The sequence below is a fragment of the Oxyura jamaicensis genome, chromosome 8, assembly GCF_011077185.1.
Source record: "Oxyura jamaicensis isolate SHBP4307 breed ruddy duck chromosome 8, BPBGC_Ojam_1.0, whole genome shotgun sequence".
NCBI classification, from domain to species: domain Eukaryota; kingdom Metazoa; phylum Chordata; class Aves; order Anseriformes; family Anatidae; genus Oxyura; species Oxyura jamaicensis.
The window spans coordinates 15940341-15958139 of NC_048900.1; the positions used below are offsets into that span (position 1 = coordinate 15940341).

Below are 17799 nucleotides of genomic sequence, written 5' to 3' on the forward strand. Positions count from 1 at the left end.
GTCTCAAAACAACTTGGTATTTTTAATTAAAGATACAGGATGCACATTACAGTGTAAATAAAAGATAAGCATAAAAATATGAGAAGTAAGAGTATACTGAACTGGACAAGTCGTCAGTTTTCAGAAGGTTTCTACTACTCCCACTTTTACTTTTACTGGTTCTGCTCATGAAAGATGATCTGGCTTCATTCGGACTCCAACCAGGTAGTGTAATTGAGGTGGCTTTTGATCGACCAGGGACATTTTCTAAAATGTCTTGGCAACCCATTAGCCTAACTTCCAGGGTACCTAGAACAAGGCAAACAATAATTTGTCAAAAACCAAAACCAAACCTGTGCTCAAGTGCACAAAGTGAATGACTAATGATTGATTTTATAGCAATAGCTCATATTCTAACCCCTGCTAGGTATAACAGAAATATCTACAATTATGTTATGTTAACTACAATGCCACAAAATAAATTTTTGTCCTATAATGTTAGCCTCTGAAATACTTCTCTTAGGAATCTAACTGACTTGGGTTCAAGTTGTAAGTAATGTCATTTTTTAAAATGAGAAGTTAAAGTGATGGATCTCCTTGCTGATGGGAGAGTATTAGTTTTTCCATGAGTCTTACATAACCATGTAATACTGGATAAATCACTTAGATAATTAAAATGTACATATTGATTACTGTGACTATGCATTTGTTTAAGACAAATAAATCAAATTTGCCTGCTTGACACTGAGGTCAAATAGGAGTTAGTATGTAGTTTCCAATCATTGAATTGTTCTAACATGACTGAATTTGGCTTTATAAAAGCTGAGACAGGAAGCTACTCTTCAACTTTTTCAAACAGATGAGGTATAGAGGCTCAGTTTTAATTTGACAGATCTTCCTCCAGCAGTACAGAAGCATCTGAACATAACAGAGGGTTTCAAGAATGGTAGGCTTACCTCATCCTGTAAAGATAGCATCTGTACAACTACGACACCACTAACAGGAACAAAGTTGACTATTAAAAATGGTGAAATTAGTCAGTTCATCATCATATAGTCATCTAGAAACATGGCTCCTAGGGTAACACAGCTTCTGTGGTAGCTGTACCTAACTGCAAAACTTAGAAGTACTCTTTTGTAACAGAAACTTAAGTCGGACCTTTAAGTCGGACCTGACCTGCAAATGGCCTGGCAGCACTAAAGCCCACAGAACAGACACTGACAAAGCAGTTCGAGAAGAAATCCCATCTTGTAAGGAACTAACAATCGTAAGCCACAGCTCTAAATGTTATACTACGAGGACATAATATAATCAAAGACATAGCAAAAGAGATGCTATTGGCTCCCCAAACAGGTTAAAAGGTAAAAGAAAACTTCATTCCAAAACTCTTATTTTCCTAAGAATTTAATAAACAGAAAAGTCATAATCTTGTGAAAGGAGTGGGTACATGTCAGAAAGTCCTGTTAGGGCATTTTAAAAAGTATGACAGTAGCATTGATCTATTTTTCACAAAATGTTAGACACAAAATACAAAGACACTCTTCATTTAAATCCAGTTCAATACAAAGGCTCTTTGTGTAGCTAATAAGAAAGTGAAACCATTAAGAACTTTATAAGCATGTAGCTCTGTTCTGATATTTCCTATTAGGAAGTGCTAATATACATCCTAATATGTATCAGTTGATCCTCTTTAAAGAGGAATTATTTGTTACTATAATTTTGTATTACAGGAAAAGACTAAAAGGCTGTTTTAAAACAAAGGCATGATACTTTGTGCCCATGGTTACTGATCATCCGAGGGGATTTTCTTTTTTTTGATGGAATCTCACCACTCTGCATCTTCACAAGGGCTCTTGTCTGAAGTTCTGATCTTTTTTACCCTCTGTTACTCATCTTACTGAACCAAAATGTAAGACAGGTAGACTTCCTCCATTGTATTATTGTTTCAGCTTGGCAGAAGAGTTCCTCTTTTTTCTTTTAAAATATAACCTTACTTCAGAACTAAGTTCTGATGTCAATTATACACATGTAAAGAGAGTAGCATTTGAAATAGAGATTGTAGCAAACTTTCTCTGTTGGCAGTTGGTGTAAGAGTTGCATATACAACTTTTTAGGACACAAAACAAAACACTACCTGTACAAATGATTCCTATGTGAACACTTATTAAATAAGTTTAGTAAACCAACATACTCTCAAAGTGGTCAAAAGTATTTGCTTTTCTTTAAGAACATCAGAAAGTAAATATTTAAAAGCTTTGTTAAAGTATGTTTCATCTTTTAAAATAGTTAACTTCTAATGAAGGCAATTCCAGGTGAACCCAACTATGAAAAACTGCGTTACATCTTATAAATATGTTCCTTTGCAGTAAATTAAATCTACCCCAAAACAGGGGGGTTGATGGCCCTGTGCACTTTTGTTAGTTATATTTATAAACCAAAGAGGGAGATTTCTGGTAGCCTAAATTTCTGGTAGCCTAAATTTCTGGTAGCCTAAATCACCTTCCAGGAAGCCAGTGTGATCCAGGGAGTGGAAGGAAATATGGTACCTATTTCCAGCTCTGCCACACTAGGTACCATACTAGTGACCAGGGACAAGTCACTTAACCCTTTTGCACCACAGTTTTCCCATCTGTAAAATGGGGATAATGATACTTATCCACTTTAAAAAGTCCTTGATAATCTAAAGATAAAAAAAAATAGTCAACACTATTAATATTATTCCCTAGTGACCTAACTTAAGGGCAGAACTTCACTTTTTTCCAACAGGATTAAAAAACAGTCAACAAATAAATCTAAGAAACTTTTCTGCATTTTTTGGTTCATAGATGCTTGAAAATTCTAAATGCCTTAGTCTAGAAAAAGAACAATGAAGAATGTCCAGAAAGGCATCAAAGTTGGCACTAAAGACTTACTGTAAACCATCTAACAAAAACAAAAAGCTCCAGAAATCATACCTGTTAAAGCTGCTGGTTTGGACAGTGTACTGTATTGGTTTTGAGTAGATATTACGCTTTGACGGGGACTTAATGTGGGTGAAGAGACCAATGAAAGTTCCTCGATGATTATACTGCTTTTGGGATGGTTTTTAGGAAGTTCATTCAATCTCTGTTCCAGTGAATACTTTAAGAGGTCCAACTTCTGACTTGATTCATTAAATCTTGCTTGTGCCTTTTTAAAATACAAAAAATAAAATATATATATTTTTTCCTTTCTCAAAAGAACATTTAAAGTAATTCTTCAGAAATTGGAATGACATAAATTACTTCTGAAAGTGCCTTTCTGTCGGTAACCTTCCCAGATCCAAGTAATTTCATCACATTTTTTGCACCTTCTGCTACAGCATATTCTATCCTAAAATGATGCCGTAATTCTTCCATTCGGAGTTCAAGAGGGCTTATTACAGGTTTTGCTGAAAAGAAATAGAAACAAACTTCATTGAAGACCACACCCTTGTTTAATTTCTGTATACTAACCCCTCCCCCATGCACACAGAGGAGGAAAAAATGCAGATTTGGTAGACTGAGTAAAAGTATGTCATAAAAGCAACAGTAAAATGTTAAGCATCTCCATTTTGAAGAAATAAAGAAGTAATCAGGCCTCAGTCCAAAAAACAAATACTACTCCTTGAAAGATAATTGCTAGAAGATGCAAGACATAGAAGGTGTCATTAGGGGAGTTATGGGACAAATGCCTTTGTATAAAGACAAACCTCCCTTACATCATTCATCTGGCAAGAAAGAGGTTGTGAGACTTAAACATTTCCAAATCATGTTCTGAGGATTTATCTTTCACACTACTCTGTAGCTACATATATTCCTGATATATGTATACACACACACACACACACACCAGTTTCTGATAATTCTCTTGCTTCACACTAAATCTCAGGGTATCTGGTTGTGCAAGCAGGGAGGATGTAAAGTTTCATACAATGCCTTCCCCAAATAGTTTGGGTTAAGAACTTAAATATCCACTTTTAGTGGTGTTGAGATTCAAAAACAGAAATAGAAAAGGTTTCCTATCCCTTACTTTGTGCGTTCCTACTGTTCTTAGAACAGGCATTAGAAAGCTCTTTCTAGCTTTAATACATAATACAGATACAACAATATACAGCTTCATAGATGCACACTTTACCCTGCTCATGCTGCTAATTTTCTTGCAAGTCCGCATTAAAAAGGGGGCTATACATTTTGAGGATTTTTTTTTGTTTTCCTCTTGAACAAAAGACAAGCATAGTCCATGTACTAAGATGGGGTGTTACAAAAGCCAGAAGCCTTTTAAGTGTGAAAACAAACAAAACAAAGCCAACTCCACAAAACAAAACAAACACAAGCATTTCAGTACCTAGGACACATTGAGGCCCTGATTACAAGCATCATCATACAACTTCAGTACTCAGAGATGCATACAAATGAAGTTCAAAACATAGACATGTACCAATATGCCCACAATTTTTAGTATACTCATGCTATTATAGCTCAAGGTTAGTTTTTGTTTGCTTTTGTTTTTAAATAAATATAAGCAATTTTAAAACTATTTTTGAATGCATTATACCTGTTTCAAATCAGACATCTTTTTAAAAAAAGATTTTTTGAGAAGGTGATGATTTGTTTCTCAGTCAAGCCTAAATACTAATATAAAGATCATAAAAGTTGCCCTGTAACTGCATTCCTACTAGTAGAAGGAAGGTCAACCTATTCAAGTATAACAGGCTTTATACCTGTATTAGAATTTATTTTTAGGACAGTGAAAAGATTATATAAACTTTAAATAAAATTGCTAGTTACTGTCAAGACAAAAGAAGACATGCATAGAGCAAGAATGAAGACCACAAAGCAAGACTGGATTGTGTAAGGTATAAAGAAGATGAAGAGAAATTGTATTTCTGGTCCTTTAGCTTCAAGGTATTTTGCTTCAAGTCTGATGCATTTAGCATCCTAACACTGGTATGCCTAGTCTCTGATTACTTTTGGTTCATGCAAGGTTTGTCTAACCTTCCCACTACAAATTTATCATAGCTCTGTGTGCATATGGGTACATATCTATGTGGCATTTGACATTAACAAGATTCGTATTTTTTCTCTACTCCATCACCATTATCAAAAGCCAATTCATTGGTCTGAACTGCCTGAAGAATCTGCATCCTTATAACTTCTATTTTTGTCTTGCTGTCTTGGAGCATCTGTTGAGCTGTGGCAAGAAGTTTTCGATCCTATTAAAACAAAAAAGTTAAAACTGTAAACTCTTCATGTAACAAAACCCATCAAAAGCTTTAAAACCCACATGCTTAGGGAATAGGAACTAAGTCTATGTAGCTCATTAGGTATAGCAGACCAATTCAGCTAACCACGGTAAGATACTAGAGGAAATTAAGTTAGGACAGATACATTTTCAGATTGATTAAAGACTACAAACCGCTCCTATGGAGACTGTGTCTGTTTAAAGCTGAATAAAGGAGACACGATCTAGAAACGCCACGTGCGTAGATGAATATTTTGTAAGCTGATTCTAAAGAAAGAACATGACACTAAGTGCAAAATACCTCCTCCATGCTATGGAGGATGACTCAAGTGTACAGTGAAGATGATGAGAACTTCTAATAATTCTTCCAACAGACATATTTGCTAGACTGAATCCATACAAAAATCACTGTACTAATTTACTTGAGTTGAATTTCAATCTCAAAATTAGAAATATGAAGTTAGCTCACAATTTAACTTAACAGAACTCCACTATGACCTTGTACCTAATGTATTTTACTCTGATATTTTTACACTACCCTATGTTCTGCAGGGTACATACACCACAAGATATATGGGAAGAAGCTTTGGCTGCATTAGAAGAAGTTGTGCACCACTGCATATGGTAGTATCAGAACTCTCATTTTTAGGTTTTAATATTAATCAATATTTCATAATAATACTCTGCGAGCTTTCATATTTAGGCCTTTAGAGTCCTTATGTTGAGGATTCTGTATTAGCTATCAAATTATTTAATCAGTACACTGAATTTCTTAAAGCAATGTCTTCTCAAATACAAATATCAACTTTTGAAATAAACACTGCCTACAGCAGAGTATAGGATCTAACTAACAGATTACAAAGAACTCTGGAATACTGTTTTAAGCCTTGTTTGTGCATCATTCCGATGCACACATACTCTGTAAGCATTTCTTGTCTCTGTCTTCATTTTTATCTTATTTTTCATCTTGCTGCACTTGATCACCTCCCACATCCTGTCACTCAAATTGATTTGCTTGCTCGAGGGAACTTCAATGTGTAAAATGGAGGTAATTAGGATTTTAGAGATATCCTTACACAAGAGAAAGAAAATCCCATCCATGCCATCAGAATGGATGTTATACTTAGCAGTTCTTTTAGTACTGGGGCCTGAATAAAAATATTTCAGGGCATCTTCTTTGGACAGAAGAACTGACAGTGCCTGTTAAATTGGTAAACATTTACCAATTGCAAGTACTAGATTCCATCAAGAACTTTAATTACATACCTCAATCATAAAGCAAGCCAGAATTTCTCTCTTCTACCTAGTCTGATCAAAGCTTGCTAATGATGTCTAATGTTATAGCCTGAGTGTTTAGTTAAGTTTTTTCAGGCTGTTATAAGGTTATGTACTGAGGGCTTATTAGGGATATAATGCATGTATGTCTTTTGATCCATTTGGATCAGCTGATTATTATTTTTAAGCGTACCTGATGTTAAGTACACTGCCCCAGAGGATGCAGACTCCAGGGTTTCCAGGAGCTGGGGACTGCAGTGCAAGGACAGCATTCCCAGGCCATTAGTCATAAGGTGCACTCGAGATTATTTCTTCCACCTGCCCCAGGCTAGTAGGTGACAGGTCACTTTCAGCTAAGGCTACCAGCATACCAGCTGGCTCAGAAGTGCTGCTGGGACAGAATGAACTTGATGGTACTTATGATCCATCTAGTCTAAAATGATTTTTTGGGGAGTGAGCACAGCAGCGTATGTGGTTTTTGAAGGGTAAAGTCACAGAGCAGGCAGGTACAAAGTCATCTGCTTCTCCGCCAGTGCCTGGCAGAAATTCATTCAGAAACATGAAGTTCCTTGCCAATATTTTTTGGTTAGTATCAATTAACAAATGGTAGCAATACAATTTCCAGATGCCTGCTCTTCCAATTAAACATTTATTTTGAGTAAGTTCACTGACTCAGCTACGTGTTGGGCCCGTCAGTTAAGAACTTCAAAAATCTCAATTGTATTTGCTATCTTCTGGACAGAAATAGCTAACCAAGCCACAATGTATTATTTGCTATACCCTTGTTTGTTTTTCCCCCTTAGTTTGGGGATGCACTTCATCTCCCTAATGATCTAATAAAAGCAAATGGAAAGCAAAGGTAATGAGTAACTAACAAAGACAGAAGGGTCTGTAAGTAGGGACCCCCCTGACACACATACAGTTTTACTCATTTGAGAACTCCCTCATACTCAGAAAATAAGTCTCCCTCTCCTGCCCCCATTTGGTTAGTCTTTCAGAGCAGTGTTAAAGGACTTTTTTAGTGTCTGATGAATTTTATTACCTAGTTCAGACTGTGTAACAAGTCAGACCCATTTAGGTGTTAGCACGCCCCTTCCCTGTACACTTCCCTGCCCCCTGGAGAACTCTTATAGTTTCAGTGTGATGCTGTCAGACACTACCTCTAGAATACCCTCTTCTGTTAAAAAAAAAAAAAAGGGGGGAGAGGGAAAAAGTATTTTAACAAACTATTTTATGCATCTGTGTTCTAATGGTGATTATAACAAATCTATCTGAATATTATGCATCTCTTATTACAATAATTTTTTGGTACAAGTCTTTTTACTGCCAACTAAAGCTAGATGACCATTTCAGAAGTATATTTGGCAATGCCACCTTTTATATAATTGTCATGCACATTACAGCTTTAAATTAATGGATTTTTTTTTTTAGTTGAGCTAGAAAAAGCATCAGCCACCATTCCATGTCATACCAAGCTTTTCTGCTTTGTAAATCACACATGATCAAAGATTACTAGATGTACTAAATTTAGTAAGCCGGATTTATTACTTAAGTTGAACTGCATGTGGACAAATTGATAAAACAACCACATTTAACAAGCATCCTGAGTGGGTATCAAAGGACAACAAAAACAGTATAACAATTTGTAGCAGACTTTACAGTGCTACTTAACAACAAAGAATAAACCAACCCCAAAACACCAAGACTGCATACACTTTATACATCGGATGTTCACACCATAGCAATATGAAAATCCACAATTATTTTCATGTTCCTTAAGCATTCCAAAGCCTTACCTTTGAAGAGCCATTTGAGTACATCTGTATCATATTTTCTGCTCCCTGTTTTACCTTCAGTTCTATATCCAATTGCTTCTTTAAGGCCATCAATCTGTTGTTAGTAGAAAAACGAGGATCGCTATTTGGAGTATCAGGAGTCCTAGGACAATCTGTGAATTAAATGCAATATGTAGTGTGTGCAGCAAGGAGAAAAAGTAAAACAACCACCACCACTGCTCAAAACAAACAAACAAAAAAAAAACCAACAACAAAAGCGTATCTATTCTATTAAGTTATAGATTAAACAAAGCTGGAACATCACGCTTAAGACTGACCGTCCTGTCCTGAGCTACTTTGCAAATGCGCCTTAGCATGAAAAGCCTGGCGAAGGCAGAGCGACTCCCACACCCGTCCCAATTCCCTTGAATCACTTCCGGCAGCAGTAATGCAGGCAGGATGGCTGCGAGGTCTGCTCTTCCTTGACACATTTATTTCTGCCATGGCTCAAGTCACATAAAAATTTGGTTTATCATTAAGCTTTCTTACACTCTTGATTTGAAATATATAACAAACTAACTTAGACAATGATATTCAGTACCAGTAAACACGGCCTAAATAAAGATTCATTTCCTCATTGATTTGAATGCATTATTTCGGCTAGCACCACTGCAGACAGCTTACGACAGAATTAAGAATAATGTATTTTCTTTTCCTTAAAAAATGCAGACATAGGACTGAACGATTTTTGCTCTGCAATCCTAACCAGATCATGGGGTAATTGGATATACAGGCAGTTAATTGAATGGCTATGATCTGCGGGAAGAAGAGTTTTTTTTTTTGTTTGAGACTATCCCCATGTTTAGATCTCCATCTTGCTGGATTAATTAAACAGAATGCATGCTAGTTTTCAATCAATCAAATTGCATACTCAAAATCCTTAACTTTGCTATCCTCCTCCAGAAAAGTCTATTAATCACTGGTTCACATTTCAGCTTTCGCATCATGAACTGTTAATGAACCGAGAACACGTGGTCACTGGACTGTTTCCTAGTGGTTAACTATTCTGTCATTTCTAACAAAACCAGCCTTTTAGCTATAGCTGATTATCTTTCCGAACAGCCCCAATGGCATCTCCTTCAAACTTTTTGTAAAAGAGGATAAATTATGTCCAACTGCAATAATGTTTTTTTTGTTGTTGATTTCTTTTACCCTCACAATTGAGAGAATACTTTCTCTACAGACAAAGGACATGAGTTGGTCTCCTGGAAGATAATATTTATCTCACATCAACAGTATGGTCCTTTTAAATTTTAATTATTTTTCTTTGAATTAAAAGTAGGATGATGGATCAAGTTCCTGAAATCCTCAGTTATTAGAAAACACAGGCATTGCACCAGTAACTTACAAATTATTAACGGTGAGTTATCAGGGGGATGGGGGTGTCTTATCTGCCATTTCATATTTCTTCTACAAAAGCTTCTAATAACTAATTTTTGAGATTGAATACGTTTTACTTTCAAGTTTGCCATGTAATTTCCTTCTTTTAAATTGCAGTCTTTGACGAGGCTGAACACTGATTTCATGTAAGGAGAACTTTTAATTTCCTCTGCTGTTAATTCACTCTTTAGTTCAAGCTACTTTAAGACTCTTACTGCACCCTCACTACTTAAAGGTAGTACAGAAAACACCAGATGTTTTAAAAAAACACCCGCCTGTTCTATTCTGCATCTGTTTTCTCATTTTTCCTCTCCTCTGCGTTTTGGCTTGGTTTGTGAAACACTACACTTGCACAGATTTAGCTTAAATGTGTCATTAATAAAACAAAGATTAGCAACACACTTTTCCCCCATTTGTGTCTTTACATTTAACTAATCCTCGCCTAATAATCTATTCAAAATTAAAACAAACATGGAACTTGAAAGTCACAGTGTCAGGTCTCCTTATAAAGTAGATTAATTGTGTAAATGAATATTTACCAACTTCAGATTTATGATGCAGGCCTCTGCCACTTAAAGATCCCAGTCCTCTGATGATGCATGTGGAAGATTGTGGTGCTCCTGAAGTCTGTTTTCAGAGCTTTTAAAGATGCAAACCAGCCCTCTTCCTTTGCATTAAAACAACACCCAGTTGCAAGTCAAGCACTAATTAGAGATACCACGATTCAGGCTGCCCATGCAGCTGTTATTATCTCCCTTTGCCTGTCTGCACCATGAAGGTCTAACCACGTCACTTACCTGGGTCATCTAAAGAGTGGGTCTGCACTTGTGGACCTAAATTCCCCTCTACCATTTACTTTAAATGGAGCTACTGAATATTTTGTTAGTAACCAGCAAAGGAAATTTTTCTGCATTTTTTTAAACACACTTGCAGACATAATAGCTGCTTGCCAAACTCCTGAATATGGAAAAATATGGTTTATTTACAAATATATAAATTTGTATATTTGTTTACTATAATTTTTCAGAAATGGCTTCCAAGTGACTCCTCCTCTCCCCCCCCTCCACCTCCCCGACCCCATTACAATAAACAGCCTGAGGCTGAATTCAGATTAAAGTTTAAGTCAGCCAGTCTAACTGGTCCTATTATGGAAAGTGTTGACAATCTTAGCAGCAGCACTACAAGCTCCATCTGTTTCCCTCTATTTGTATGTCTACTTAGGTTGTAAGAGATAACCAGCCATACCGAAGTGATTATCTATTTGTGTAAAGCACCGTACAGAGGGTCTTGAATCTCATCTGGAGACATTTAGTCATCGTCCTAATACAAACAAGCAATACATCCATCCAGGTTAAGTGCAAGCAATGGGATTTTATGTACATGCTTCAAGTTGAACAAGAGCTAAGTACTTACACCAAATTGATACTTCACTCTAGCAGGTATGTAGGGACTGGGGAAAATGACAGATTCTTTAGTTTGCCAAGTTTGCTGGGCAATAAGGACAGTACAAGACTAGTCACTTTGGATGTGACATTCAAGTCCAACTTTGTATAAAACAGTAACAGCTTTGCTGGGCTATGGATTAGTGCCCCTAGGCATTTTCTTCTTGACACTGTGAATATTAAGTAACATGTATTTCAAGTGAACTAGACTTCATTTCATATAACTAGGTTACTTTTGCTGATCAGCTATGAATATTGTTGCTTAGCACTAATGTTTTTTTTGTAGCCTGGTAACACACATCCAGGCTGCTGGAAGAGCAGTGATGCTGCTTCCCCAGTACCTGTGATATCCTGTTTTCATGAAAATATACTCATAAGACTTAACTTAAAAGTGATGCTTAATGGATTTTTTTTTTTTAAGTGTCTGGACAGCATCAGGATAATGGCAGTTCTCAGCTTGAAATGTTTATCTTGCTCTTCTGAAAACCTCTTCAGTTTGACTGAGTCTTTGCATAACGCTTACCAGCATACACTCCTTGCTTCTAAATTGCCTTTTACCAACATTCCCGTCTAAACTATATTTATTAGAGTAGTGACAGCTCTATTTTTTCTAGACTGCTTCTCATTACTCTAGGGACTCTTCCCCACATGGTAGGTATATGATTTTTATTTGACAAGATCAGTGTGAAATCTAGGATCCCGTGTAACTGTCTGAGTTTTGGTTACCACACTGCTACGCTATTCAACCAGCAGCAAGTTGGTAAATAGTTAATTTTAATTTATTTGAGGACTTTTAATTGTAATGTCTTAACCAACAGAAATACCTGTGATGTACATTCAGGCATTGCTAGGGAAAAACAAAGAAACAAGCAAACCACCAAAAAAAAGGCATCTTCATCAGGCATGTCTCAAGGAGGCAGATGGTTACAACAACACTTGAACTAAGCTGTCTGTAAGTCCAAGATGGTGTACACACAAAGAACATCTAGCACTGAACTCCTGAAAACTGCTAAAGTCAAACTGAATTTCCACATTAAGGTTCCCAGGAGTTACCTTGACATTCCTATGGATATCAGCATTGTAGGTAGCATCTTCTGTATAAAAAAGTCACTAACCTGACCAACTTGCTTGCTACCCCATCAATTTTCAAGAACTAGTCTTTTATATGGACTTTTTGGTTAAAAAAAAGTAGTCTCTCTTCTGTCACCTACTCATATTCTTCAACCTGAGAATGTATTTTCTTTGTGACCTACCTCTTCAGCCAAATATGCTATGGACAGTTTAAGAGATAGGAGAATGGAAGAAGAGCGAACTTCAGTCTTTTTGATTTCACATTATGCATGTTCTATCCAGTCTCCTCAATTCTCTCAAAGCTTTCTTTATCATCTCACCTCCCTTTACTTTAGTTCTACGGACCAAATTCATTTCTCAATTTTTACATATCTACATAAATTTGTAGATATATTATACTTATATGTGTATATATGTTATATAACTTGCGTATCAACTATATGCCTAATAAAACCAGGGACATACTGCAGGTTAGCTAGTTCAACCTTATACCTCATTGAATCATATTAAAAAGCCCAGTCTCTACTGCTACATTTTAGACACATGAAAAGAGTATCAATTTAATCCGTGCTACTCTGTAGAAGTACATTTTCAAGATATGAAATCTTCATGTCTAAGAGTGAAGTAATCATCCCCATGTAATATATTCAAATAAGTCTCAGATATTCAGTAGTAGTGGTCACTAGGCTTGTCCTACTCTGTTATTGCTGCGCTCTGCTTCCCTTTTAAGTGCTGACCTACAAATTCTGAAGCCCTGCATCCTAGTATGACTAATGCACGGCATGATAAGGACAGGCCTGGGTACAAAGACTCGCTTCTAAAACAAATCTAGATTTACCAACAACCCCATAATGGAAAGTAAGCCTACATTATGGTCATAGTTGTTTCTGAATCATACATCAGCTGCCAAGTCTATCCTCACATTCAGTAATATAGCTTTTTTTTTGGCATACTACACTTGAATTGGTATTAAACTTTAAACAAAAAGTAGTTGTGAAAATAATTTCCTATGGCATTAGGACATAGGAAGCTTTCAATTCTAGGCAAGCTACCACCAAAATATCTTAACTTATTTGAAATGGGCTGATATTAACACATTTTTCTACAGCAGATTCATTAAGATTACATTTAATGGTTTTAACACACGTTGATTACACTGTACTGATTACAAAATAGCTGCACTACAAATTAGTGGTTCGTTAAAAAAAAAGTAACGTAGGCCGATGCCTGATACCATAAGCAACAGTAAGAGTCACAATAGCTTGTCTGACACTTCCCAGCTCTAAATCTGGAGCACTTCACAAACATATGTTCACACCCACTTTTCAAATACTGGAACTGGAAAAGAATAAATGACTTTTCCAAGCTGCTACTATGAATTTTCAATGAAACAACAGAAACAGTCCAAGAATCTTCAAAGGTCAGGCCTGACAGGTCAGAAGGATCATCATCTTACAGACATTCTCACTGTTACTTCTCATTGGATCTCAGTCCTGACCTCGCTACTTAGAGCCCTCCATAACCTACGTAACATACTGCCGAAGACTAGGAAAACCTAGGGCCACACACACACACAGAAGCGTAACTACATAAAGAGAATACAAGCCTTGACTCCCACAGTTCTTGAACACATTTTACCTTATTTTCAGTATTTATGCTTTGCACAGTCTAAAAGTTTCCCATATACATCCTTATCTTTTAAGAACCATTTTAACTGAATCAGAAAAAGGTCAAATACGAGCTAAAGTGAAAAGCTGTAACTTAGAATAGAACTAACCTCTGGAAATAACTCACTTATACTTGGGAAGCTCACATATTCAGCAATAAACGGTTATTAAATTCACTATATCACTCTGGAGCAAAAGCAAGAATTACCAGACAGAGAGCTGTGACCTCTCCGCAGAGCTGTACTGTCAGATGACAGGGATGTTTAGGGCCATCTCTCTACGTATTTGTTGAATATTATATAAATATTTTATACTTAAGCCAACACTGCATCTGTATTATAAATCTTATGCTACCAACCTTATTTTGCCAGGGCTTATCTCACTAATAGCTCAAGTCAAAACTAGGACTTCAGTATTAAAATCAGAATATCACCTAGATGACATGCAGCCATTAGTTTGAAATTAGACCAAATGTTTATCGATAGCACACCTCCCGCATGAGTTAGTGACCATGAATGAGGAAGGAGACAGGCAATTAAATTATAAAGCAAACAACACACAAAAGCTCAATCATTTCTACTTCAGAGGTTTTAGATCATTGATCTAAAAAAAGATGTATATGTATTTTTAAAGTAGGTTGTAAAGTATATTGTATTAAAATGGGTCTTATATAGGAATACCTGATCTGATACTAAATAATTAATGTAAAGATCTCCACAAAGTTTTAAGTTTCTTTTTAATAAATTTGTAACCTGCAATAATTGAAGTAGTAAAGAAATAATGCACTTTTCTCAGGGCACATTTTAATTATTAAGGTTGTAAAGGCTATCTGCCAACAATGCTTTGAACAGAATAAAAGTTAAAACATAGCATTAAGGGGCTTAGTACGCATCAAAAGCACTTAGAAGCACATAAGATTATCAGCTTTGATCTCTTCCATAAGCCCTTCATGAAGTCTCTGGTTGTTGAGCAGAAGGCTGGCCGAGCCTGGCTGCTGCTGTTTTCCCAAAAGCAATGGGCACTACCGTCTTTTTCAGCCATGTACTGTGGCTCCAAACAGCATTGTTTAATTATTTATTTGCACCCAAAGATCTCAATCTCTTTAGAACTAAGTGCTTTCTTAGGGTCTATTGTATTTCCTGAGCCATGCGCACAGACAACATTGCTGATTAACTCACTGGGGCAAGTTTTAAAATGCTGCACTGGAAGGGGCGCTCCAATGTGCCATCATCTTGTGCCATCTGCTTTTCAAGGTTCACTGCTACAGTAACTTCACACATACAGATTTTTATATTTGTTTCTACAGAAATTGCATCCAATTTTCTTTCTTCTCCCTGTTCCTTTAAAAACCCCACTACTCTCAACACCAAAGATGACTTTCATAAACCTTAGCCAATATGAAAGAATGCTTCATGCCAACTTCAAACAAACAAACAAAAAAAACACATGGCTACCTATGAAGCATGTTATCTGGATTCCTATCTCATGCTGCAGCAACTACTCTGCCTCGCTAGTTCCATTCCCCCTAAATTGTCTCTCTCAAACCTCAAAAGCAACAACTGCAGAGAACACTGTGCAAGTCTACCATAGACACTTCAACACTTCTGTAGCATGTCACAGGGCCAGATACTATGAATTCCTGATACTATGTGCCAATACTTTCCTAAATTCTCACTTTAACCAAGCTTACTTCAAAAATAGTGATCACACAGTCTTTTTACACTATTGCCCAAGCTTCTTAAGGCTTGGCATTCACTTTACAAACACCTTCAATGGCATGTGTATGGCATGTGTATATTTATTAAGTCTTTGTCAAGAAGAGTCTGTGTAATGTGAAATCACCAGGCTGGCAACACCTCCTAAGTCATTCTGTAAAACTGGAAAAGGACTGTTTACTTTTAAAACATTCCATCTTGGACTGGTATTGTAAAAAAAGTCTATTCAAAATTAATCTCAGCTCATCATCAAGCCACAGAAAATACTAATTTAACCAATTGCAAAATATTTGAAAAATGGCAACCCCACTGTGGTTATTTCATACCAAACCTTACTATTACATAATGAAAAGCTACTAGAAACTACTACAAAGATTCAGAAAATACTTTAATATGGTAATAACCAAAATGAAGAACTAGCACATGTTAAGTTAGTCTTTAGAACACCATCAGATAGTCTGTGAACACTGCTCCCCAAAAAAACAATTTAAAATTCAGAGACTAGACATTTCTGTGTGAGTCAAAATAAATAAGCATACATTGGTGAACGAACTCTCCACCTACAGATTTGCTTATTCCCAAAGGAACTTTTTCAAGTGAAATGGGCTACAGTTGATCTAAGCTAAGAAAAACCAATTTCACTATAACGTACGGTACCTGTAACATCTTCTGGATCCGTTACAACAATGTGTGCATTTAACTCCTGTAACTTATGATGCAAGTCTTCTAACTTCTTATTTGATTTTTTCAAAATGTTGTCCACATATGCCAAGTTCTTTTTATCCGTTGTGACCTTCCTGAGGTTCTCAGCTCCCTCTTTGATTTTAAGTTCCTTCCTTATTTCCCGCTTGATTTGGTCCTTTATTTCATCCAGCTTCTGCTGTACCATTGTATCTGAAAAGTCCAACTTTTGGCCAGTGCTTAGATTCTCAGAGACTAGAAGACTTTTGGCATCCCCCTAGAAAGAAAAACATTAATATAACTACCAGAAAATATGGTTACTTGATAACACATGCTGAAAAATTGAAGTGACAAGACTTTTGGCCTCTGTATATTAAATGCTCACTTTGTTCAGACCATTTATTGACCATGGGTCTACATTCATGTTGCCCTAAAGCAACATTATCAGAAGACATTACATGTTAACTGGAGTTATGTTTTACAACAGATTTATTTTAAATTTAGTGTGCTTATTTTTAACAGCAAGAGATTTAAATACTTCTGGATTTGTCATGGCTGCCTGCCTGGCATTTATATGCCTCAGAGCTAATGACTCACATTTGTAATTTTCTAGATTTAATTGTGTGCTTTAATAGAGCAAATGGATATAGGAATTAAGACTAAATTCTAACAATTATTAACTACGATGAATTTCTATACATTCATTAGAATATATTTCTTTAGTAAAAAAGGAAAAAGGAAGAAAACCTTTCATGATGCTTACACATGTTTAAGTACTGGCAACTGGCATCTTTATAGACAATAAAGATGTATCAAGATGTTACTTGAAAGTAAGCTTGCTAGCTTTTTTCTTTACACACTCAAATAAAGCCTTTCACTTAAAAACAATCATCAAAAAAATATTTTCTTTTCTTTGTGCAGGAAAACTAGGCTGAAATAATAACAATAATAATAAATCCAGTGATGAGTAGGAGTTGCTGTAATAAGGGAACAGGGAATGAAATGCCCGGTACCGCTGGAGGTCATGCTTGTGCCTCACAAGTACGAAGAGCATGGTTATAGAACCTACACCAAGACAACAACACGTAATAATTCTTCCTGTGTCGTCTTCTACAACGACCCTGTTCAACAAGCAGACACTAGGTCCCACCCACAGTCATAGCGAAAGCTAGTTAAGCGAGTGACGACCAACGTGTCTCTCTCCTGAACTCAGAATGTGATCCACTGTCGATTCAGGATGCACTTAGCATATGTGTGGCCTGATCTGCAAGCTCACTAACCAAAAGACCAAAATTCTAGTAGATTTTCCTAGACATGATAAAGAAATTGCCTAGATACTTGGCCAGACGGTGAGATATCTGAAGGGATGATTAGAATTTTTTAAGTTTTGGGGTAAATTATTTGTCATCACTATTTGCTGCTCAAAATACCACCATTTGGAAAGGAATTCAGAAAGAACAGCATCAGTCTAATAAACTGTAATAAGGTCAGAGCGCATTACCTCTAGATATAG

General features: G+C 36.3%; 1 protein-coding gene across 3 annotated transcripts in view; it reads right to left on the minus strand.

The window, feature by feature from the left end:
• The window catches only part of PKN2 (protein kinase N2), a 53286-nt gene that overhangs the window by 12591 nt on the left and 22896 nt on the right, over positions 1-17799 (minus strand). For all 3 annotated transcript variants that reach the window (XM_035332663.1, XM_035332665.1, XM_035332664.1), the window contains exons 2-7: positions 16263-16563; positions 8292-8443; positions 5074-5191; positions 3243-3388; positions 2934-3147; positions 103-288 (exon numbers count right to left, since the gene is read on the minus strand). In XM_035332663.1, coding sequence (XP_035188554.1) covers positions 103-288; positions 2934-3147; positions 3243-3388; positions 5074-5191; positions 8292-8443; positions 16263-16563 — 1117 coding nt within the window. The remainder of the gene's footprint in view (positions 1-102; positions 289-2933; positions 3148-3242; positions 3389-5073; positions 5192-8291; positions 8444-16262; positions 16564-17799) is intronic.